General features: G+C 31.4%; 1 protein-coding gene across 1 annotated transcript in view; it reads right to left on the reverse strand.

Annotated features, from left to right (window-relative positions):
• Window positions 1–24,335, reverse strand: part of LOC101888989 (uncharacterized) — an 86,183-nt gene extending 61,848 nt beyond the window's left edge. Inside the window, exon 1 of the mRNA XM_005179208.3 lies at window positions 24,164–24,335. Within this exon, the coding sequence (XP_005179265.1) occupies window positions 24,164–24,199 (36 nt within the window). The 5' untranslated portion in view covers window positions 24,200–24,335. The remainder of the gene's footprint in view (window positions 1–24,163) is intronic.
• Window positions 24,336–25,957: the final 1,622 nt, after the last annotated feature.

The following is a 25,957-nucleotide window of genomic DNA, read 5'->3' on the forward strand; positions in this document are numbered from 1 at the left end:
AACCCTTTAAAATTCTTCTGCCCATAAAATACCCTTTAAATATTTTGAAGATCTTCTTTTTAAAGTCTTCTTATTGTAAGTTACCTTTATAAGTTCCCTCCTATATATCAGAACCGTTTGGGTCTTCTCTCTATACCAGTGCTAACCAACCACTACCAATACAAAAGGTTTGATGGTGTAGTCTTTTGTTTTCTTCCATATATCCTCGTCTATCTGTGGAAGACGATAAAAAGTCTACTGAAAACTTATTGGGTATTCTTCTCTAATATTGGAGACAGTTTTATTGTCGATTCCAATAGAATTCCCTTTTAGCGGTATTCCTATAGTGAAAGATTTTTTGGGTATTCTACAATCTCCATATGTTCTCTCTGTAGATGTCGGTTTAAATGGATATCCTGCAGGAAAAAATCCATTTTTTATTTATTTTTATAAAAAAAATACTTAATTTCCAGGAGAATATTATGCCAACGAAGTTGCCAATATCGATTCTGGAGATTTGCAATCTATGTCTTTAGAAAAATATTTTCTGAATTTGTTTTGCAAAAATTCTCCATAGAAATCACTTTCACAAAAAACCCACTTTTTTTACAACCACCCCCATAGTACAACAACAAAAAAACTAAAAATAGTTACTCAGCTCACTGTTTTGAAACGTTTTTTTTTTTTGTTATTTAGATTTCATTATCAGCGGGTTACTCAAACCCAACAGAGAATCTCAAGGGGACCAAATGAAATATGGGTTACTAAGTCACTCAGTAACAAACAACCATGACCAATTAATATTAGTTTGTGTGTGTGTGTGTGTGAATTGTTTCATGGTTAGTACCCCCTGAAATGGGATAGCTTTAATCACAGCAACAAAAATAACAACAATTTTTTGTTTCTAACATCTGTTATTAATATTTTATATTTACATTTCATTCTTCAGCGATTTTTTGAGTGATTGGTGCCAGTATTCTTCTCCCAAGTATTTTTTTTTTTTTGGAGACCCTTAGATTTCAACGAACTAGCAGCTAAGCGAACCGACCGTCAACGATCGACCAAAGTATTGAATGTCATTCTAGATCATTAATCACTTTTTTTATTGAGCTTAGATGTTGGCATATTTCAAATAGTTTACACTTCATCAACTTTTGTGCGGCGCGAAACGATGCGAAATGGTGTGATGGACCGACAGACAGAAGATAGAGGGAGCCTGGTGGTGGCTCCATTTTCCATGGCTGATTTTATTTGAATTTCATTGTCTGTTATGGGTTTTCTTTGCAAATTTTTGTTGGCCTTTGCTTGTCGTAATTTTAAGGAATTTTTTTTCGACATTTGTTGGCCTCCCATTTGGATTGGTTGTTGCTCTGCCGTTTTGGATGGAATTTCCAACATATGTGGACATTCGTAGAAGGAATTTCAGATGGCGTAAAAATTGTCACATTGGCTTTTTTGTAAAATGACAAAAACACACTCTGAAGGCTGACTGCCATGCCATGTTATGCCAAGTTTGGGGGGGTCTCAAACAAAAGACTTAGGCAACAAACGCATATTGTTGTTGTTGCTATTGTCATACCCTCCACCATAGTATGGAGGGTATATTAAGTTTGTCATTCCGTTTGTAACACTGCGAAATAAACAGTTTAGACCCCACAAAGTATATATATTCCTGATCAGCATAAAATTCTACGTCGATTTAGCCATGTCCGCCCGTCTGTTCGTCAGTGGAAATCGCTTTAGCTTCCGAACGAAATGAAGTAGGTTGATAACATTTTACTCAAATGTGTATTGTATATGGAAAACTTTTGGTATTGGAAATGGGCCATGTAGGTCCACGTCTTCGCATAGCCCCCATATAACGGTACCTCCCAATATGCGGTATTTTGGTGATTTTAGCGACATTATTTACCGGAATTGTTTCAAATTTGGCATTTGAAGTGCGTAATGGATACTACATCCCAAGATAGAAAATGAGCCATATAGGTCCACGTCTTCGTATAGCCCCTATATAACGGTACCTCCCGATATTCGGTATTTTGATGATTTTAGCGACATTATTCACCGGAATTGTTTCAAATTTGGTATTTGAAATTCGTACTAGATACTACAGCATAAAACAGAAAATGGGTCATGTAGGACCACGTCTTCGTATAGCCCCCCTATAACGGTACCTCCCGAAATTCGGTATTTTGATGACTTTAGCGACATTATTTAACGGAATTTTTTCGCATTTTGTATTTGAAGTTCGTAATGAATACTACATCCCAGGACAGAAAATGAGCCATGTAGGTCCACGTCTTCGTATAGCCCTCATATATCGGTACCTCCCGATATTCCGTATTTTGACGATTTTAGCGACATTTTCTACCGGAATTGTTTCAAATTTGGTATCTGAAGTTCGTAATGGATACTACATCCCAGGACAGAAAATGGGCCATGTAGGTCCACGTCTTCGTATAGCCCCCATATAATGATACCTCCCGATATTCGGTATTTTGATGATTTTAGCGACATTATTTACCGGAACTATTTCAAATTTGGTATTTGAAGTTCGTAATGGATGCTGCAGCCCAAAGCAGAAAATTGTCGGTGCAGGTCCACGTCTTCGTATAGCCCCCATATAACGATATTTCCCGATATTCGGTATTTTGATGATTTTGGCGACATTGTTTATCGGAAATATTTCAAATTTGGTATTTGAAGTTCGTAATAGGTACTACGGCTTAGGATAGAAAATGGGTCATGTAGGTCCACGTCTTCGTATAGCCCCCATATATCGGTACCTCCCGATATTCGGTATTTTGACGATTTTAGCGACATTTTCTACCGGAATTGTTTCAAATTTGGTATCTGAAGTTCGTAATGGATACTACATCCCAGGACAGAAAATGGGCCATGTAGGTCCACGTCTTCGTATAGCCCCCATATAACGGTACCTCCTGATATTTGGTATTTTGATGATTTTGGCGACATTATTTACCGGAATTGTTTCAAATTTGGTATCTGAAGTTCGTAGTGGATACTACAGCCTATGCCAGGAAATTGTCTGTGCATGTTTTTTTTTTTTTTTTTTTTTTTGAAAATTGTCAAATTTCTACCAAATGGTGGAGGGTATTCGAAGTTCGGCCCGGCCGAACATACAGCTTTTTTAGTTGTTTTCTTTTGGAATTGTAAAAATTGCATTGAAGGCGACAAAACTTGATTTGACGTTTACATTGTTGATCAACAATACCTCTCCATCAAAAACAATGAGACCCCCCTCCAACGGAAAAAACAAAAGACTTAAGAAACAAACTCGATATTTGTTTTGAGGGGGAAAAACTCAATGGCAACGAGAATGATTTGATTTTTTTTTCATGGATGATTTTTCTTTTCAATGCACCACAAAAATTTCTTATACAATGGATGTCAATACTACAATATTTTGTATAACAAAAGAAAAAAAACCGCATTTAAAAATAAAAAATCTAAATCCATAAAATTATTAAATTTCATAGTGTGGCTTATCAAAATGCCACAAGACATGTAGTTTTAAAACGATTTGCTATTTGTCTCCCATTCATCTGGGATTACACCACCACCATATTTTAGTCAAGATGACACATTATTTACATTATTATGACATCTAGTTTGCCAGATCAAATCATCGGCTATAGTCCAACACGTGCAGTTGAAAGTGAACTTCTAATATTTCTGATTGAAAAAAATAATTATTTCAATATTGCAATCCACTGGAACGACCAGCTGGCCGTAGGTGACTCTCACTTTACAAAGAGAGAATAGCAAATACAGCTGGAAATGTCAAATAAATTGACGTTTACAGATATTGCCTGTATCGATGATATGGTTTATGACTTATATTCATTAAAAAAAAAAACTAATTGAGGTATTGAAAAATGAAAATGTGCCACAGCGGCAAATGATTTCATCTTCTGTGCATGGATTTTGCTTTAGATCCGGCTAGGGAATTCAGTGTTTTCAAAACGGCAGTTTTAGATGATACAAGGCTATATGGGATTTAAATAATTAGATTTTTTTAAATTTGGAATGATAGTCATGCCTCATCGAAATAATGGTTTTAGACCCTAGGTCTCTTTGATCCGTTTCAGGACATTTTGAGCAGATCTAGCGATGTCCGTCCATCCGTCCGCCTGTCTGCTGGCTTGTGCGCACGGTATCCGATTTGATCCAAGCTTAGAATAATATACTAAAGGATTTGGATCACTGTTTGGTGTCCAGGAGGGAGAGAGGTACATTTTTTGGGATATGGTATTGGGTGATGAGATATACAGATAGATTTGATATCACTTCCAGTCTCTAGGGTTTACATATGGAGACGTTGAAATAGTTTTGGTCAGAAAAATTGGATATGTGTCCATTGTGCAATGGATCCTCTGAGATCTTCAAAATGAATGATTTTGAAGACTTTTTGGTTTAAAAGGTAAACATTTTCCTAGCATTCGTCCTGAAAAAATATAGCACTTGAATATAAAAACCTGAAAATTAGATACAAATTCGGAAAAGGTCCTAAAATTGTCGAAAAATTTTATAACGTTATTTGGCTCAAGAGGGTATACAGAGTGAAATAAAAAACTGCAAGCAAATTCAGACTGCTGTCATTTCTAAGCCACTCGTCCGACAGATGTCAAAATTATTCTAGTGACAGCTAATTATATTGTTTACAAGCGTACAAAAGCATTTTGATGAGAATTTTTGAGGAAAAAAGTTATTCGTGATGGAATTCAAGCGTGATAGTGTGATTTCTTTATATTTGGCTGGAAAACCACAAGTGGCTATCGTTAGAGGACTCCAGCATCAGCATTTAAATGTAAATAAATCTTTTGTGTCTCGTACCATCGCTCGTTACTGTGATACTGATCGTTACCGTAGCCCGAAGTCAAGGAAGTGGACTCAAGAAAACAGCAACATCAGCAGAAATGGTTCGAAGTGGCCAGTGACCGAAAAACGGCTCCTGAGCTGATCATATTCCATTCCACCAATATTGAAAATCGAGCTCGGGGTAAAACCATTGGAATTCAAAAAAATGCAAGAACTTACACCGCAACAGAAAGAAAATAGACTCAAAAGAGCTAAAGAATTGCTTCGCTTGGCTGAAAGTGGTGAGCTGCCGAATTTTGGGTTTCTCCGTCTCCGATGAGAAAACATTCCAGCAGTTTGTAAACAAACAAAATGGTCGTGTTTACTTGCCAAGAAGTCAGTTGAGAATGTACACCTTCGGCTGTAATGTGCACCACAAGAACTCAAGCGCCGGCCATGGTGATGGTGTGGGCCGCCAAAACAGCCGATGGTCGCTCTCCGCTCGTATGAATCGACCGTGGCATCAGAATAAATGCCGAATATAATCGCAAAAATATTCTGGAGGTTATATTAAAGCCTTGGACACGCAAAATTTTGGCCGCAGACCTTGGATATTTCAACAGGACTCAGCACCATCGCACTAGGCCATCGCACGCGCCACCCAAGAATTTTTAAAAAATTAGATTCCTCGCTTCATTTCCAGCGCACAATAGCCATCAAAATCACCGGATACCAATCCGTTGGACTATTGTGTCTGGCGTATTTTGAAAAGCAAGGTTGGCACTAAAAAATACCTCAAGCCGGCGCTTCGCCAGGAATGGACCAAAATACCGCAGAACAAAATTCGGGCAGCGTGTGACGGTTTCATTGGCCGTTCGAAGGCCATAATTCATGCCAAAGGTGACCAATTCGAACAAATATAAACTTATTCTAAAATTTGATGCTATTTCCGACATTTTTTGCTTTCCTTCAATAAAATTAAAAAAAAAGTAAAAATTATAGCATTTGACTTTGTTTCAGCTTTTTTATCTGGCCCTGTATTTTCGAAATTTTTTAGGCAAAATTGATGCAATCATTTTCTTGAAATTATATGGACATAAAGATTTCCTTTCTGTGTTGACCCATAGTGAAATTTGATGAGGAACATTTTTGTCTTTGACATTATCCTGCTAAAATGCTGTTTTAAGTAACTTTCAGGCATTAAATAAAAAATATCAAAAAAAATTAAAAAAATAGGAAATAATAATCTCATATTTTTCGAAAACATTTTTGTCCTTGACATTATCCTGCTAAAATGCTGCTTTAAGTAACTTTCCGGCATTAACTCAAAAAAAGGTCAAGGAAAATTTTTTTAAAAAAATGAGGAAATATTTTCTCATTTTTTGGAAACATTGATTCAATCATTATCTTGACATCTTATTGAAATAGATATTTCTTTTCTTTGGTGACCTATAGTCAAATTTGATGAAAAATATTTTTGTCTTTGACATTATCCTGCTAAAATGCTGTTTTAAGTAACTTTCAGGTATTAAATCTAAAAAAGATAAAAAAATTACAAAAAAATAGGAAAATATTTTCTCGTTTTTTCGGCAACATTGATGTCGTCATATTCTTGACATTTTTTGGAAATAGAGATTTCTTTTCCTTGGTGACCTATAGTGAAATTTGATGAAGAACATTCTTGTCTTGGACATTTTCCTGCTAAAATGCTGCTTTAAGTAACCTTCAGGCAATAAATCGAAAAAAGATAAAAAAATAAAAAAAAACATGAAATATTTTATCGTTTTTTCGGCAACATTGATGTCGTCATTTTCTTGACATCTTATGGAAATAGGGATTTCTTTTCCTTGGTGACCTATAGTGAAATTTGATTTTTGTCTTTGACTTTATCCTGCTAAAATGCAGCTTAAAGTAACTTTCAGGCATTAAATCGAAAAAGATAAAAAAATTAAAAAAATAGGAAATATTTTCTCGTCTTTTCGGAAAAATTGAGGCAATCATATTTTTGTCACCTTATGGAAATAGAAATTTTATTTCTTTGGTGACCTATAGTGAAATTTGATGGGGAACATTTTTGTTCTTGGCATTATCCTGCTAAAATACTGCTTTAAATAACTTTCAGGCAATAAATCAAAAAAATATCGTAGAAAAAAATTATCAAAAAATAGGAAATATTTTCTCGTCATTTCAGAAAAATTGAGGCAATCATATTTTTGCTACCTTATGGAAATAGAGATTTCTTTTCTTTGGTGGCTTATAGTGAAATTTGATGAGGAACATTTTTGTTTTTGAGAGCATTTTTCTAAAATGATGTTCTGTAGGTGAATTTTGCATGAAATCACATACTATATATACCCTAAAAAGTGTTTTTTTTTTTAGATTTATCAGTTCCTGGTACGTTTTAGGTAGGTTTTAGCCTTTTAATGTCTTCTTAAATGTCTTCTGGGACCTATCGTAGAATTATGTGTTGAATAATTTTGTAGAACATTCTGACTTGCTATGATTCCGTTCAAAGGGAGTTTATAAGCATTTTTTGAAAAAGGGACCCAAAAAAACCCTTTGGCGACTCTTTTGAGGGATGTAACAATAACAATAGTTTATGTAGAAATTTCAAAACCCCTACCTTATACTGTGCCTCCTTCCAGTGAAGATATACATGAAAAAAATCAGATCTAAAATTTCAAAATTTTGGCTCAAAATACAGTTTGGGGACATTTTTAAAATAGGCTTCTGCTGGTGTTACACTTTTTTTAATTTTTTTTTTTCAGTTTAGGGAAATTTTTAAGATCGGTGTCTGCTGGTGATACATTTTTTTCAATTTTTTTTTTCGAACCTATTCAAAACAGTTTTTAAATGACTCATTGCGAATTTCACTCTCTTCGCCATTCTATAAAATTATGTCCAAATATTTTATTATAAATTTATTCTATTATTATTAAAATATTTGTCACCAAATAAACAATTTTGGAAAGTGGGTGAGGAGATTATCCTACATATTTTTTCGGGCATCTTTCTTCCATTTTTTTTCTTTTTTTTTGCCATCAACAAAAAGAAAGATTTACAGGGAATTAATTCCGGTGACAAGCCAACAACTCATGTCGAACACACAACACAAATTGGAAATAATTCATTACGACCTCAAATGAAAACAAAAGCAGAACCACAATTTTTAATCAGAAGCTTTTAAATAATTCATGAGTTGAGCGATTTTTTTTTTATTTTGAGGCTGGATTTGAAGTTTATTTTTGCAATGGACCAGCAGAATTTAGTAGGAAATTCTAAAAAAAAACAACAATAACAAATTAGCAACCAGGGATTTAACCGGTAAAACATGAAATATTTGACCCATATTTTATACAATCAGCCGGCTTCAAGACATCCAGCCATTATTGGTTATTGATAATCATAGATTTGTTTGTTTTTGTTTTTTCTGCCAAGCCAATGTCTCGTAAATTAAAATAACAAAAAAAAAAGAAAGACTAAAAAAGAAAAATACCACAAAACGTGACAGGCGACCTTTACAAATGACTCATGTCCAGTGGTGTAGTCAGCTGAATTATGGCCGCAATAAAACTGTTAGATCAAGCGTCTTTTGAATTCAATTAAGAATATATTATTGTGGCAGTAGCTGTTGTTGTTAGCTTCTGGCCACAAGACAATAGAATTGTCAAACATCACAAGCCTCAACGCAACTTTGAACATGAGAACGTGACAAGAAATCACCGCGTTTTACTGAAGCTATGACATATCGGCCGTTACCACACTTCTCTTCTGCCTCCCTCTCCCCTCCTGTCAATTCCCGGGTAATTTGTTATCCTCGATCTAATTGTGAAAATTATAACACAGCAAAGTTGGGGCAAAGTTTTCTTTAGGAATTTCTAAGGTAAAGTAAAGCCACGGTGAATGAACTTCAATTGGCAAAACTGAGCTTTAGATTTTTTGCCAAGAATATTTCATGTGAGCATATTATGATTAAATCATAAATAGTTGGCATTAATTGCCTCTCATATTGGCTTATCGTAAAAATCAACAATATTTTGTTCTTATTTTTAGTTCGTGGAAACGTTTCAAAATTCTCAAAATGTGTCAGAGAATAACAATGGAAACCTTGTTCCGGGCGTTTTTTTTTTTTTGTCACATGTTTAGCAAATTTAGCAAATAAATCAACGAAAACTATTATAAACGAAAGACTTAAGACACATACATCCTGTTAGAAATTAAACCACTAACTCTCTCTCTCTCTCTTTTTCTCCAACTTTTATGAGAGTATGGATTTGCCAAATATTATGCTTTTGGATCATATAAAAACAAATATAACACATTCAATCAAACGTTATAAATCCATAAAAAATAACTAACAACAAGCCATTACAAACGAAAGACTTAAGACACATACATTTTATTAGAATTTCAACCAACTATTCTCGTTCTCTTTTTTTTTTTTTCTTTCTCTCTCTCTGGTGCCCTTTCTCAATTTCTCAACATATGCAGAAAATAGCATAACAATTAAATCATTGTTTTGACAAAATGCTGATCATAAACATCGATATCTATTATAAATCCATAAAAACAAAAGACTTAAGACACAAACGGCAACAGAGAAAATATGAATATTTTATTTATTTATTTATATATTTCACACTTTAATAGGGTGATACCATTGACCATACCAGACATATTTTTTCATTTTTACCAAAAATACAGAGAATTTCTTTTAGACACTTGACGATCCGTTTCACAAAAGGCAAATCCCAACCTATAACATAAATCTCTATAATCGCTTAAGGAGTAAATATTCCCAGTCCCTTTTAAACATTGGAAAGTTTTAATACCCTCAGCCATATAGCTGCAGAAGGTATATATCATTTGATATGGCCAAGACATGCATTATCGAAATAACGGTTTTAGATACTAGGTCTCCTTGGAGCAAATCCGTTTTAGGGCATTTGTAGCCGATCTTGGAAAGTCGGTCCGTCCATCTACCTCACTGTCTTTTTCATACGCAAGATAACTCTTTAAGCATTTTAGGAGTGACTATCCCCATCCCCCCTTTTTATACCCTCATCCATATGACTACAGGGGGTATATATCATTCGATACGGTCAAAACGTGCCTAGTCGAAATAACGAATTTAGACCCTAGGTCTCTTTGGACCAAATACGTTTCAGGACATTTGTCGTCGATCTAGCGATGTCCGTCCGACAGACAGACAAACTGACGGCTGTCTGGCTGGCTAGTGCGCACGATAAGTCTCGAAGGGAGTATCCGATTTGGTTCAAACTTGGTACATCGTAATATTTTTGTCAAACTTAGATCGAGTTCGGAGACGGGCAATGTCAGTCCACTCCTACTGGTAACTCCCCCACAAAAGATCGAATTTTCAAAAATATATCAACATATTCATATAAAATAATTTACTGCACAGAAAGAGGAAGGATAATCCGATTTTGCTCCAACTTTGCGAATGCTAATATTTGCATCAGTGCTCGATCAGGTGCAAAAATGGACAATATCGGCCCACTCCGTCAAGTACCTTCCCCACAAAGGGTCAAAATTTTGAATAATTACAACTCTTATAAAATGTGATGTAAGAATCCGATTGTCTTAAAATTTCACACATTCCAATAATTTTATTAACCTAAGGTCTAGTGCCCAGATGACATACATCGGTCCACTCCTTCCGGTACCTCAACCAAAAAGGTCGAAATTTTCAAAAAAAAAAAAAAAAATTCTGCACAGAAAGACAAGCAATAATCCGATTTCGCTCCAACTTTGCATATCCTAATATTTGCGTCAGTGCTCTGTCAGGAGCAAAGAATGGACAATATCGGCCCACTCCATCAAGCACCTCCCCCATAAAGGGTCAAAAATTATAATTAGAACTCTCTTAAAATGTGATGTAAGAGTCCGACTGCCTTCAAATTACACACATCGTAATATCTTTATTGATTCAAGGTTCGGTGTGAAGGTGGAGTACATCAGGCCACTTCTTCTTGTAATTTTCAATTACCAAAAAGCTCATAAAATGCGAAATAGATACCCAATTCTCTTAAAACTTCACATTTCCCAAAATTTCTACTAACGCAACATCTTATGTGAAAAGGAAACATACCGGCCAACTCCTTGTGGTATCTCCCTCCCCTCCCCAAAAAAGGTCAAAATTTTCAAAAATTATATCTCTCATAAAATACGAAATAAGCATCGGATTCTCTTCAAATTTCACACATTCCAATATTTTTATTAACACATGATCTGGTGTGAAGAAAATAAATATCGCCCTGCCCCTTCTGGTACCTCCCCCCAAAGTGTCACAATTTTTAATATTTATATCTCTTATACTTTGCGAAAAAAAGTCAGCGATTCTTTTCAAACTAGGAATATCTAAATATGTCTCTCAACCAGAAATATGTACAATTATAGTACACATATCCGAAACCCGCCTCCATATCTCAATACCAGTCACCTACAGAGACCTCAATATCAAATTTGAGGATTCCAGCCCAATACCAAATTTAGTACCATTTAGTACAGTTCGCACATCTAGGACACAGTTCCACTACCACCCTCATATATCTAACTCACGTTCCAGCCATGATTCTCATACCAAATTTCAAGTAATTAGCTAATGATACCATTTTGCAAGATTAGTATCATGTTAGAACTTTTCGTAACCCTAACGTTGGAATTTTCAAAAACGCTTCGATACATCTATCCGGCACTTTATGGCTGAGTCTTATTCCAAATTTCAGAATTCTAGCTTATTCCAGTTTGTTCAATACAAAATATTCAATTTTGAGTAAATTTTAGTACTTTTCGTATCCTTCCGAATTTATAATTACTTCGGTCTACATTTCAAAAATTTCCTAAAATGATCACATATTTCATATAAATTGATAAATAAATTGATCCTGCACGTTGTATTATTTTTATCTGTCAGACACCAAATGGGCAATGCTGTCCTCCTTCTTTGGAACGTCTTATTAAAAATGTCAAAATATTGAATAATCATAACGCATTTGGAAATATGTCTCCATAAAGGGGCATTGACTGAGGATATACATCTGCTGGCAAAACCGATTGATGATTTTTAAATTTTCATATCTGATTTCAATATTAATATTAAAAAGGAAGGTTCAATTGAATTTATAAAATTTGTAACACGATTTTGCTCGGGGGATAGCACCCTCATTACAAAGTTGAATTTTTTCCCTCAAACTAGGGTGGGGATTTTGTGAGAAATGTCTGTGTAACTTTGCCAACACCAACTACTTCAGCTAGCGTTTAATGTCAATGTTCTCACAAATGATTTGAATGCAGATTTGTTTATTATTACCTCCGTTTTTATTATTAAAAATACAAATTGCTACAAATTAGCGTTAAAACATTGCATTAATTAAGAAATATGGAAATAGAAATTAAATATAAAAAAGTGCAATATTTTACAATAGAATATCAAATAGGGAAAAGAAGACTTTGAAACGTAGCAGCAACTGGATTGACGGAATGAATATCAACAAGTTAAAAAGTAACAGTCGGTTTCGCCGACAGATGTATACCACCCTCAGCCAATCCTCAAAAATATTTATTTATTTCGTAAATTATAAGAGATATATTTTTAATCAAAATTTTGACCCTTTGTGTGCGAGGTCCATTTTGGAGTGGACCGATATTGTCCATTTTCGCACCTGTTCAAGAATTGATACAAATATTGGGATCTTGAAAAACTGTTCTCAAAAAAATCTTGAAAATCTGTTCTCAAAATATCCAGGATATTACTCCTAATCAAAATTGAAAAAAAACTAAATCCGTTTTTGAACAAGATTTTTGAAAAATTCCGAAAAATAACTCAAAACAATTTTTTTTTCTAAAAATCTGAATAAAAATCTATACATCATCTTAAAAAAGAAAACACTTTAGAATTCCATGATAACAAGATTTTTGGTCATTGAAAAACATTTAAAAAAGTCTGTGTTAGAGGTATTATTCTGCATTTTTAAAGAATTTTCTTAGAAGTATTATCAGTGTACTTAAAAAGTCCAAAATATGCCTTCTATCCATCCTTGAAATAATGTTCTTGGATTCTGGAATCTTTAAACCATTTTCAACAAAAGTATATGACAATACCTGTTTTGGTCAGTGAGTTTTCTTTTTATACCCTACACCACAAGGTGGTCAGAGTATTATGTCTTTGTGCATTTGTTTGTGACTTGGAGAAGGAAGCGAGGTAGACCCATAGTTACTTTTGAGGATCTGAGTTGATTTATGCATGTCAATCCGTCTCTCCGTCCGTCCGTCCGTCTGTCCATGCATTCTTGTGAACAAAATGCAGGTCGCATTTATTATCCGATTAAGATGAAATTTTGCACAAATCATTCGCTTGGCCCAAGGACGAACCCTACTGACATTGGAGATAATCGGTCAAAATTTAGATATAGCTCCCATATATATCTTCGTCCGATTTGCCTTTTATTGTGAACCAAACGTGTAATCTCAGCTCGAATAGAATGGAATTTTGCACATACAACCAAATTAAGCCTGAAAATAAGTATGCCAAGTTTTATCGAAATCGGTTCAGATGTAGCTATAGCTCCCATATATATATATTGTTCATCCGATTTTTTATTTTTGTCCTCCGCAGCCGTAATATGCACTCTGCAACAACAATATTTGGGGAAATATATCAAATGCAGCTCAGAAAAATCTTTGCCAAATTTTATTGAGATCGGTTCAGATTTGGATATAGCTCCCATATATAACTTCGTCCGATTTACCTTTTATTGGCACCAAACGTCTAATATTTGCTCAAATGAGATGGAATTTGGCACATACGACCGGATTAAGTCTAGAAGGTAGTATGCCAAATTTGGTGATGATCGGTTCAGATATAGCAATAGCTTCCCTATATATTGTTCATCCGAATTGTTATATTTGTTACCCACAGCCATAACATGCACTCCGTAACAACGATATTCAGGGAAATATATCAAATACAGCTCAGAAATATCTTTGCCAAATTTTATTGAGATCGGTTCAGATTTGGATATAGCTCCCATATATATCTTTATATGATTTCAAATTAATTTTGCACCAAATGGGAAATACAAGTCCGAATTTAAAAGATACAAATGCTTCGGCACATTTAGTCCTTTGAACTTTAAATTAAAATTATAATCATGGCATGTATGATTGAATTCTCCCATAAAAACTTTTAATTGTTATGTGGAGCTCTACTAAATTAGCAAAGTGCTGTAGGGTATCATAAAGTCGGTCCCACCCGACTTAAGGACTTTCTTTACTGGTTTTAATTAAATCCTCGAAATTACCTCTACTGCACGTGCTAGGGTTCGATGAACATTTAAAAAAAAAAATCAGGATATAACCTGTGGAAAAATATTTTTAAAAACTCACATGTCTAAATGAAAGATAAACCACTTGGGAGAACAAGTAAAAGATATGCATAATGTTACTCTCTCAAATAAACAAAAGACTTAAGCAACAAACTCAATTAGGCAATACAATACAATACTGAGTTTGTTGCTTAAGTCTTTTGTTTATTTGAGAGAGTAACATATAGTGCACTATGTTCTTCTTATTCTCCTAAATATTTTATATTTCATTTAGACATGAAGAAAAATTATCATAATTTATGTAAAATTATCCTTTAGTTTCTTTTCCAAATCTAGGAAATATTTTCCCAACAAATTTTGTAGTATTTTGACTAATTGAAATGCGATTTAAGCTGATTTCATGCAATATTTAATATTCCATTGGCAATTTTGTAAAATTCCTTTTAAATGAACAATTTAATTTTATTATAACATTTAAACCAAAAATATATGCCTCCTGTTTATTCCCACCAAAATTTAGGTGTATAATGAACTTTGTGTGTTTTTTTTTTCAAGACATAAAATTCACACGATTCCCAAAATTCTGATTTTGTTTTTTTTTTTTTCTCAATTAAGAGGCATTATTGTTTTTATTAGAGCAGTCAAATAAATGTCTCAGAATTTTGCGGCAATCACAAGATGACAATAAAAATAATTTATTTCGTCTTAATTCGAACATTTTGTAATTTGAATTAATTGTTATGCCACGAATGAGAGATGGGATTGTTTTCAAGTCCTTGTTTTTTTAATTGCTGGGAAATTACAATAATTAAATTTTGGGGCGTTTTTTTTTTTGGAAACTTTTATGCGATGTTTGCCATACGATGGAAAAAAAGTTTTTTAGTGTTAAATGAGAATGTAATTTGAGGTCATCTGAGACATTAGTATGCAACAAATGAGAGAGAGGATTTTTAAATGTCCTTTTTTTAATGATGGGGAATTACCAATTAAAAAATATCTTTTTATGAGAATTAAATGTGTGTGTGTGTCATCTAATAAATTAGTATGCATCTAATGAGAGGTAGGATTACAAATTACACTTGTTTATGAAAAACAATTATTTAATATTCATTAGGCAAAAATTAATAAAAGTTTTCAAAAATCCCGCACCATTCAAAGAGGATATAAATACAATTTTTGAATGACGGGGAATTTTGGAAACTTTTATTAGTTTGCGTTTAAAAACATAAAAAACCAGTAATGAAAGTCTTAAAGTCGGGCGGGGCCGACTTTATGATACCTTACACCACTTTGCTAATTTAGTAGAGCTCTACATAACAATTAAACGTTTTTATGGGAGAATTCAATCATACACGTTATGATTATAATTATAATTTAAAGTTCAAAAGACTAAATACGCCGAAGCATTTGTATCTTGTATAAAATCGGACTTGTATTGCCCATTTGATTTATATATGGGAGCTATATCCAAATCGGAACCGATGTTGATCAAATTTGGTAAAGATATTTCTGAGCTGCATTTCATATGTTTCCCTGAATATCGTTGTTACAGAGTGCATATTACGTCTGTGGGGAACATATAAAACAAATCGGATGAACAGTATATATGGGAGCTATAGCTATATCTGAGCCGATCTTCACCAAATTTGGCATACTACCTTCTAGACCTAATTCGGTCGTATGTGCCAAATTCCATCCCATTTGGGATGGATCTCATATTAGACGTTTGGTGCACAGTAAAAGGTAAATCGGACGAAGTTATGTATGGGAGCTATATCCAAATCTGAACCGATCTCGATAAAATCTGGCAAAGGTATTTCTGAGCTGCATTTGATATATTTCCCCAAATATTGTTGTTACAGAGTGCATATTACGGCTGCGGAGGACAAAAATAACAAATCGGATGAACAATATATATCGGAGCTATAGCTATATCTGAACCGATTTCGATCAAATTTGGTATACTTATTTTCAGGCCTAATTTGGTTGTATGTGCAAAATTCCATACTATTCGGGCTGATATTACACGTTTGGTGCACCATAAAAAGCAAATCGGACGAAGATATATATGGGAGCTATATCTAATTTTTTTTTTAATTTGCAATCCTCTTTTTATTCCCTAGAGAGGGTATATATATTTCGATACGGCCAAAATTTGCCTCATCGATGCCTCATGGAGCGGTGTAATATTATTATTAAACTTAGTTCGAATTATGAGATGGGCAATATCGGCCCATTCCTTTTGGCAGCTCCCACCAAAAAATATCAATATTTTCCATGAAAATAATTTACTGCACAGAACACGCAAATCCCAATATTTGTATCAATTCTAGATCAGGTGCGAAAATGGACAATATCGGTCCACTCCAAAATGAACCTCCGACACAGAGGGTCAAAATTTTTAATAAATAAATCTCTTTTAATCTACGAAATAAGCATCCGATACTCTTCAAATTTCACACACTATAATATTTCTATCAACACATAATGTTATATATCGGTTGCGATATCTCGGTTCACTCCTTTTGGTACCTCCCTCACAAAGGGTAAAAATTTTGAATATCCATGAAGCTCATAACACGCGAAATTAACATCCGATTCCATTTGGACTTGGCACATCTCAATATTTCCATCCAACACAAGACCTATTTTGAAGATTGTAGAAATGAAACCTCTCCCACAAAAGGTCAAGGTTTTGAATAACCAAAGTGATCATAAAATCTAAAATAGGCATCCGGTTCTCTTCATATTTCACGCATCCCATTATTTCTACTAACACAAGATTTGCTGTGAAAATGGGAAATATCGGTCTACTCCTTCTAGTACCTCCCCTACAGAGGGTCAAAGTTTCGAATAACCAAAACGATTATAAAATCCGCAATAAGCGTTTGGTTCTCTTCATATTTCACGCATCCCATTATTTCTACCAACACAAGATTTGCTGTGAAGATGGAATGTGTCAGTCCACTCCTTCTGGTACCTCACTCACAAATATTTTGTGAATACGATATATATCTGCGAATGCCCTTCTTGTACCTCGGATGAATATGGAATTTTTGATTTCACATAAACTTTGAATAAATGTTCGATTTTCTTGCAATTTTGACTATACTAATATTTTATGAAATGAATACTTCAGTCAATGGGATACTTCAGTCGACAGTATCTGGCACCACACGCACAATTTTACATTTTCTAAAAATTATCATCTCATATTAAATGAAAGAAGTAACCAATACTGTCCGAACCGGCCACATCGCAGTATTTATATCATATTTATTTTGGTCCGATACAAAATGGACAATATTGGCCCATTCCTTCAGAACCCACGCCATAGAGGGCCAACAAGTTGAATAATCATAACATAAGTCAAAATATATTTACATAATCGGACATTGACTAAGGTTATATATCTGTCGGCAAAACCGACAAAAAAATTTTAATTTATTTTTTTTAATTTCCATAGAAAGTTTCAATTTGAGTCTATTTATTTCCAACAAATTTTTACCTGTAATTTTTAATTAAATTTATTGTGTTTCTTAAAGCTTATTTGATCTTTTAATGGCAAGAAGTGTTTGAAAAATTGCTAAAATTAAAATAATATATAATTTTAGCATTTTTTCAAACATTTTTTATAAAAGCGAAGGAAAATGAAAGGGAAAACAAATTACCATATTTTTTCTTCTTTTTTTTTTTTTTTTTGAATAATTGAAACCCCTTCTTTAAAAATGATTTTTTTGAAGTTTTAGAAAGTTTTTCAAGGGAAAAAATTACTGTCAATTTGTAACTTGTCCAAAAACGTACTTTTTAAAGTTCGAAAATTAAATATTTTCCCCTAACTAATTAAAGCACTAATTACGTATCAATCTGTTTAATTAATACGAATAAAAATTCCACTTTTTCAGTATGCTGTAATAAATCAGTATTGTCATTTATTATTAACAGCTAACTTTGAAGCGAAAAAACTGCTGTCATTGGGTATTTCAACAAATTGGCATTTCAACCAATTGGCAAATGTAAAAATAAATTTATCAACAACTTTTGTATTTTGGGGGAATTTAAATTCCAGAGGAATTAATTAATTTTATACAAAAATGCTTAACAATTCATATTCTCAAAAAAAAAAAAAATGTTATTTTTTGTTCCCTGAAAAAATTGTGATCTTTTCTCCCCAACTGTGATGATTGTTTTTTTTCCCTTTCTGCTAATTATAAAAATGATGTAAATCAACTCGTCATTGATTAAATGGCTGTCAAATGTTTTCGTTTAATTTTAATTGCACCCCCCCCCTTCCCCCTCGAAAATATTTGAACGAAATGTCGTTTCAATTGACCAAAAAAATTCTCTTGAGCCAAATTGCCGGCCGTGTTCAATGTACCGTTGACAGAACCATTCTAATATTTGACCACAAACGTTTTAGCCAGTATTTTTAGTTTTGTTCTGATGGGTGTGTGTGTGTGTCGGTCTACATGACACACATTCCTTATTTGTCTCATTGTGGTAGCCTACTGAAGGTTATTTTGTTATTAATAAATGAATTAAATACATTTTTTAAAATAGACGTAGTAATGCAATTAAAAAAAATATATATGAATTATTGAAAGGTTTCTCACAGTCGTCTTGAAAGGAAAGAAAATCAGAGGTAGGGGATCAAATTTTCTTTAAAACCATTAAAACCAGATATATGATTAACCTGAGATTTATAGTAAAATTTAGTGTAGAATATTTCTTCTTTTGGTTCTTTATGTCTAAAACAAAATTTTATGTCACTTTCATGCATCAACTTCTAAAATGGCAGAGGAAAAATGTATCAAAAAATCAGAAAATATGTTTGCGTTTTTTGTTGTTGCAAAATGGTCAGGCTTTATCCCTTTATTGTTGTTTTTATAAAAACAACATTTGTTGATTTGTGGAGAACGTTGGTAATGTTTAACAGGGGGTACGCAGGATATACCTGGTTTTCGGAAGGAGCCACCAATCCTCATCAGTTCCCTTGTTTTTTGTCTTTTTTTTGGCAACCTTGAATTAAACAATTTCTTGATATATAATGAAAATATAAACTTCATTTCTTTGGTGACTTTTACTAAAATTTGATGAAGAATATTTTTATCTTTAACGCCATCCTGATAAAATTATGATTTGTAGGAGAATTTTGCATAAATTCAAACGCAGCTAGCTTTGTACCCCAAATGTGTTTATATAGCTTCAGAGGGTAACAAATATCATTTGATATGACGAAAAACGTGCCTTATCTAAACAACGGTTTCAAACCCTGAGTTTGGAGTCGATCTAAGGGGTGTCCGTCCGTCCTTCTGTCTGTCTGGCGGGTGCGCACGTATAACTCTCGAAGGGAGTATCCGAATTGGGCCCAATTTAATACATCGTTATATTATTATCAAACTTAGATCGAGTTCGGAGGTACCAACAATACCATCAGAGACCTCAATCTTAAAATTCAGGATATCAGCTCTATTCCTTCACCCAATAACAAATTTAGTACCATTTAGTACTTTTCGTACAAATATAGGACTGATTTCCGAATCTCATCCATATCTCAAACACCGATACCGTCAGTAATCTAAATATCAAATTTAAAAATTTCGTTTTCGTTCCTTCAACCAAAACTAAATTTAGTACCATTCAGTATTTTTTGTACAATTATGGCAAATATTTTCAACACTACCTCCATATATCCAGGATACATATGAACAGCGATTCCAATACCAATTTTTTGGTTTTATTATTTTCTTTTTTGGAGGGCTGGATATTTAATTTCTTGTTTTTTTTTTGTTGTAATTTTTAGAGCAATGGAAATTCTCAAAATATTTGTTTTTAGAAAATTTATTTAAAAAAATGAGCTTTAAAAAACCTATTTGAAAAAAATAAATTTAAAAAAATGATGGAAAAAATATTTAAAAAAAAATATTTTAAATACATTCATTTGAAAAAAAATATACTTTACAAAAAATTATTGAACAAAAATGTATTTAAGAAAACATATTTTTCTTCTTCGAAAAAAAAAAAATATTTAAAAACGTTTAATCAAAATATTAAAAAATAAAACTTGTAGACTTAATTTTTTACTTAATTCAATTAATTTTTGTGAGGCAAAGAAACATTCAATACTACAAATTGAATAACAGTAAGGCCGGGCCGAACTTTGAATACCCTCCACCACTTGGAAAAAATTTGGAAATTTTCAAAAAAAAAAAAAATATATATATAAATAAAGAGTAAAATCCATGATAAACTTAAAAATACCGAATATAGTGAGTTACCGTTATATTTGGGTATATTCGGAGACATGGACCTGCATAAGCATTTTTCGTCATTGGCCATTACAATACTCAAATACGAAACTTGACACGATTCCGGTGAATAATGTCGCAAACACATCAAAATACCGAATATAGGGATGTATCGATATTTAGGTGCTATACGAAGACCTGGACATACATAGACAATTTTCTGTCTAAGGCTGTAGTATTCATTTCGAGCTTCAAATACCAAATTTGAAACAATTCCGGCGAATAATCTCGCTAAAATCATCAAAATACCGAATATCGGGAGACACCTATATATGGGGGCTATACGAAAACGTGAATCTGGATACGACATTTTTTTGTCATAGGCTGTAGTATCTTTTACGAACTTCGAATACCAAATTTGAAAAAATTCCAGTGAATAATGTCGCTAAAATCATCAAAATACCGAATATCGGGAGCTACCATTATATGGGGGCTATACGAAGACGTGGACCTGCATACCAAATTTTTTGTCATAGGCTGTGGTACCCATTACGAACTTCAAATACGAAATTTGAAATAATTTCGGTGAATAATGTCGCTAAAATAATGAAAATACCGAATATCGGGAGGTATCGTAATATGGGGGCTATACGAAAACGTGGACCGACATGAACCATTCACTAAATAAACCTGCCTACTGGTAAACTGTGCATGTATGCAAAACTTTAGCCTTCTATCTCAATTCTATCGAAAGATAGCGTGATTACAACAAAGAGACAGACGGACAAACAAACGGACGGACATCTCTAGATCGTCTTTGAATTTTACGCTAATCCAGAATATATATTTTTTTAAATATTTTATAAATATTTCGAGGAGTTAGAAACGGAATGACAAAGTTAATATATCCTCCATAGAATGGTGGAGGGTATAAAAAAAACAATTTTTTTGATTTATTTTGAAGAAATTATTTAAATTTTTTAATACATTTAAAAAAAATCTCAAAAAAATTTAATTAAAAATAAAATATTTTAAAAAGTGAAAACTGCTTATTTAAAAAAATTTAAAATAATTGTTCTTAATTTATTTTGAAAAAAAAAAATATTTTATTTTTTTAATAATCAGTTTTCACTTTTTTATTTTATTATTTATTTACTTAAAAATAAAATTTAAAAAGTGAAAAACGATTATTAAAAAAAATTAAAATACTTTTTTTTAATTTATTTTGAAAAAAATATAATTAAAAAAAAATATTTAAAATAATTATTAAAAAAATTAAAACTGGTAGGCTTAATTACCAATAGGTTCAATTTACTTTTTAATAGACATGTGTGCAAAATGTTAGCCTTCTATCTCAATTCGCGTGATTACAACAGACAGACAGACGGACATCTCTAGATCTAGTCTAAGAATTTTACACTGATCCAGAATATATATATTTTTTAAATATTTTATAAATATTTCGAGGAGTTACAAAAGGAATGACAAAGCTAATATACCCTCCATAGAATTGTGAAGGGTATAAAAATTATTAAAAAAAATATATTAAATTTTTTTTTTGATTTATTTTGAAGAAATTATGTAAAATTTTTTTAATTCATTTAAAAAAAATCTCAAAAAAGTTAATTAAAAATTAAATATTTGAAAAAGCGAAAACTGATTATTAAAAAAAAATTTAAAATAATTTTTTTTTAATTTATTTTGGAAAAAACTAATTTTGAAAAAAAAATGTATTTAAAATATTTATTTAAAAAAATATTTTAAAAAATTAAATTTAAAAATTATTAAAAAAATTATTAAAAACAATTTTTTTGATTTATTTTGAAGAAATTATTTCAATTTAATTAAAAATAAAATATAAAAGAAAACTAATTATTAAAAAAATATAAAATATTTTTTTTAATTTATTTTGAAAAAAATTAACTAAAAACATTTTTTTTGATTTTTTTGAAGAAATTATTGAAATTTTTTTTTAATTCATTTAAAAAAAAAAATTTCTTTAAAAATAAAATATTTGAAAAAGCGAAAACTGATTATTAAAAAAAATTTAAAATATTTTTTTTTAATTTATTTTAGAAACAACTAATTTTGAAAAAAAATTGTATTTAAAATATTTATTTAAAAAAATATTTAAAAAATAAAAACTGCTATGCTTAATTACCAATAGGTGGAGGGTATAAAAATTATCAAAAAAAAATTATTAAAAACAATTTTTTTTTTTTTGATTTTTTTGAAGAAATTATTGAAATTTTTTTTAATTCATTTAAAAAAAATCTCAAAAAAATTTCTTTAAAAATAAAATATTTTAAAAAGTGAAAACTGATTATTTAAAAAAATGTAAAATATTTTTTTTAATTTATTTTGAAAAAATTATTTTATTTTTTTTTTGTTTTAATAATCAGTTTTCACTTTTTTATTTTATTATTTATTTACTTAAAAAAAATTTAAAAAGTGAAAACCGATAATTAAAAAAAATTAAAATACTTTTTTTTTAATTTATTTTGAAAAAAATATAATTAAAAAAAAATATTTAAAATAATTATTAAAAAAAAATTAAAACTGGTAGGCTTAATTACCAATAGGTTCAATTTACTTTTTAATAGACATGTGTACAAAATGTTAGCCTTCTATCTCAATTCGTTCGAAAGATAGCGTGATTACAACAGATAGACAGACGGACATCTCTAGATCGTCTTAGAATTTTACGCTGATCCAGAATATATATTTTTTCAAATATTTTATAAATATTTCGAGGAGTTACAAACGGAATAACAAAGCTAATATGCCCTCCATAGAATTGTGAAGGGTATAACAATTATTTAAAAAAAATATTAATTTTTTTTTGATTAATTTTGAAGAAATTATGTAAAATTTTTTTAATTCACTTAAAAAAAATCTCCAAAAAATTTAATTAAAAACAAAATATTTTAAAAAGTTAAAACTGATTATTAAAAAAATTAAAAGATTTTCTTTTAATTTATTTTGAAAAAAATTAATTTTAGAAAAAATTGTATTTAAAATATTTATTTAAAAAAATATTTTAAAAAATTAAATTTAAAAATTATTAAAAACAATTTTTTTGATTTATTTTGAAGAAATTATTTCAAATTAATTAAAAATAAAATATTCTAAAAAGTGAAAACTGATTATTAAGAAAATATAAAATATTTTTTTTTAATTTATTTTGAAAAAAATTAATTAAAAACAATTTTTTTTTTTTTTGATTTTTATGAAGAAATTATTGAAATTTTTTTTAATTCATTTAAAAAAAATCTCAAAAAAATTTCTTTAAAAATAAAATATTTTAAAAAGTGAAAACTGATTATTTAAAAAAATTTTAAATAATTTTTTTAATTTATTTTGAAAAAAATTAATTTGAAAGAAAAAATATTTTAAATACATATTTTTTTAAAATAAATTTTTTTCAAGTAAATTAAAAAAAAATAATTTTTTTTTAATAATCAGTTTTTATTTTTTTATTTTATTATTTATTTATTTAAAAAAAATATTTTAAAAATTTAATACTGCTAGGCTTAATTACCAATAGGTTCAATTAACTTTTGTTTGGCAATAAAAAAGACACAATACAACAAATTGAGTAAAATAAAAAATATATAGGCTTAGGCGTAGACAAGCAACAATTTTGAATATCGCGTGAGAAACGCGGTTTGTTTTCAATCAATTATGCAATGTGAAGGTATGGGCCAGCATAAAATATAATTATGAAATATTTTTTTTTTAAATGAAAAAACAAAAACTGCAACTTACCGCCCACACCGTTAATAGCCAATAGCTCAAATACATTTTGAAGGTGGAGGAAAGAAAAACAATTGTTAAACTGTTAATGCAAAATATGCCAAAAATTTTCACCAAAAATAATTTTTTGTTTTGTTTTCAAAATTCACTGCACTGATTTTTCTTCTTCTTCTCCTTTTTTTTTTTGGTTAATATTTTTTAAGGAAATTTATTTTCATTCAAAAAAATTTTTGTTGTGCAAATTGAGGAAATTTCTTGCTTTTTTCGATAGGGAAAATAATTTTTCTTTTTTTTTTTTGTAATTATTTGTTTGTTTGCTTTGCTCTGCTCTGCTCTGCTCCAGTAAAAAGTTTCAATTGAACACTTCCGTTACAAAAATTTTTTTCCGAACACAAAAATCGATAAAACCGAATACAGATTCGTAGCTTCTTTTTTTGAAATACAGTTTTGTTCGAAATTCCACAACAAAACGCGGCGTGTGACAATTGCTTGGGGGAGGGGGTGGTGATTCTCTTTATTTCGGATTGTCAATTTTTGTTCAATTTTTGTAAATTTTTTTTTGTTGCATTTCTCGGTTTCGTTTTACGTTTACATTTCACGATTGCCAAACAATTGTTGTCTGCATGATTTTGTTGTAATTGTCATCGTAAAATTGTTGTTGTTGTTCGGCTTGTTATAAATTTCCTTCAAGTTATTTTTATTGGTGAGCACGTTTAATTTTATTACAACGCCGAAGCAAATCAAAAATGTAAACTGAAACGCAAGCGAAGCGCAAACGCACAACAAACATTCCTGCCTGGTTTACAACAGAGCCCGCATTACAACAACAACACTAAAAAAATTGTAACGAAACCTCAAATGCTCCAAATAGACAAGAGCAGCAACAACAACAAAAGCATTTGTGTAGTGGCAATATTTGGTGGCAGCAACCGTTCGTCTGTCCGTCTCTCTTAACGCTTAGCCAAATTGTTGGGTTTGTTTGATTTTGAGTGGGGGGAAGGTTTGAATTTATTATTGTTAACTGCTCGTTATTTCTATTATTTTTTTTCTATTGACCGACCGTTTCGAAATTCGAATCGCTGAAATCGCCTGTAAATCGCGCACACGTCTGTTACTGTTGCTGGCTAAATCGACACTAAATCCCCAGCGCATTGAGAGTCGCAGTTTAAACTTGAAACCGAAACAAAACCAAAACAAACGGCGAGAGCGCAACGAAAACAAAACAAAACAATCGCGACTCTGACTGTTTTGGCTGAATAGACAACAACAAGAAAAACAACAGCAACAGCAACGAGAAAAACAAAAGACAATTTGCTGTTGTTTTTTTTTTTGCTGCTGCTGTTGCTGCTGCTCTGTGTGGCACCAGCAATGCAAAAACCCAAACAACGTCGAGGCTGTTGTTGCCAAAAACAAAAAAGAATGATAGGCAACTGTTGCCGGTTTTTTGGGAAGCGTTGTTGGAAGTTTGAAAATATTTTAGATCCCGGCTAAACTCTAGTTTTTTAAAAATATGGATTTTTAAAAAAAAAATTTCCAGAGGTTGGTATTTGCTGCTGCTTTTAGAGACGGATTGTTGGAAATTTGAAAATATTTCAGACCTCGGATTTTTTATTCCCTTCAAAAATAGTATGGAGCGTGTATTAAATTTGTCATTCCGTTTGTAACACCTCGAAATATACATTTTAGACCCCGTAAAGTACAGGGCGAGATAAAAAACTGCAACAAAGTCAAACCCCATAATTTTTATATTTTTTATTTATTTATTTTTTTTTTTTGAATGAAAGCAAAAAATGTCGGAAATAGCAT

The sequence above is a fragment of the Musca domestica genome, unplaced genomic scaffold (genome assembly GCF_030504385.1).
Source record: "Musca domestica strain aabys unplaced genomic scaffold, Musca_domestica.polishedcontigs.V.1.1 15, whole genome shotgun sequence".
NCBI lineage: Eukaryota > Metazoa > Arthropoda > Insecta > Diptera > Muscidae > Musca > Musca domestica.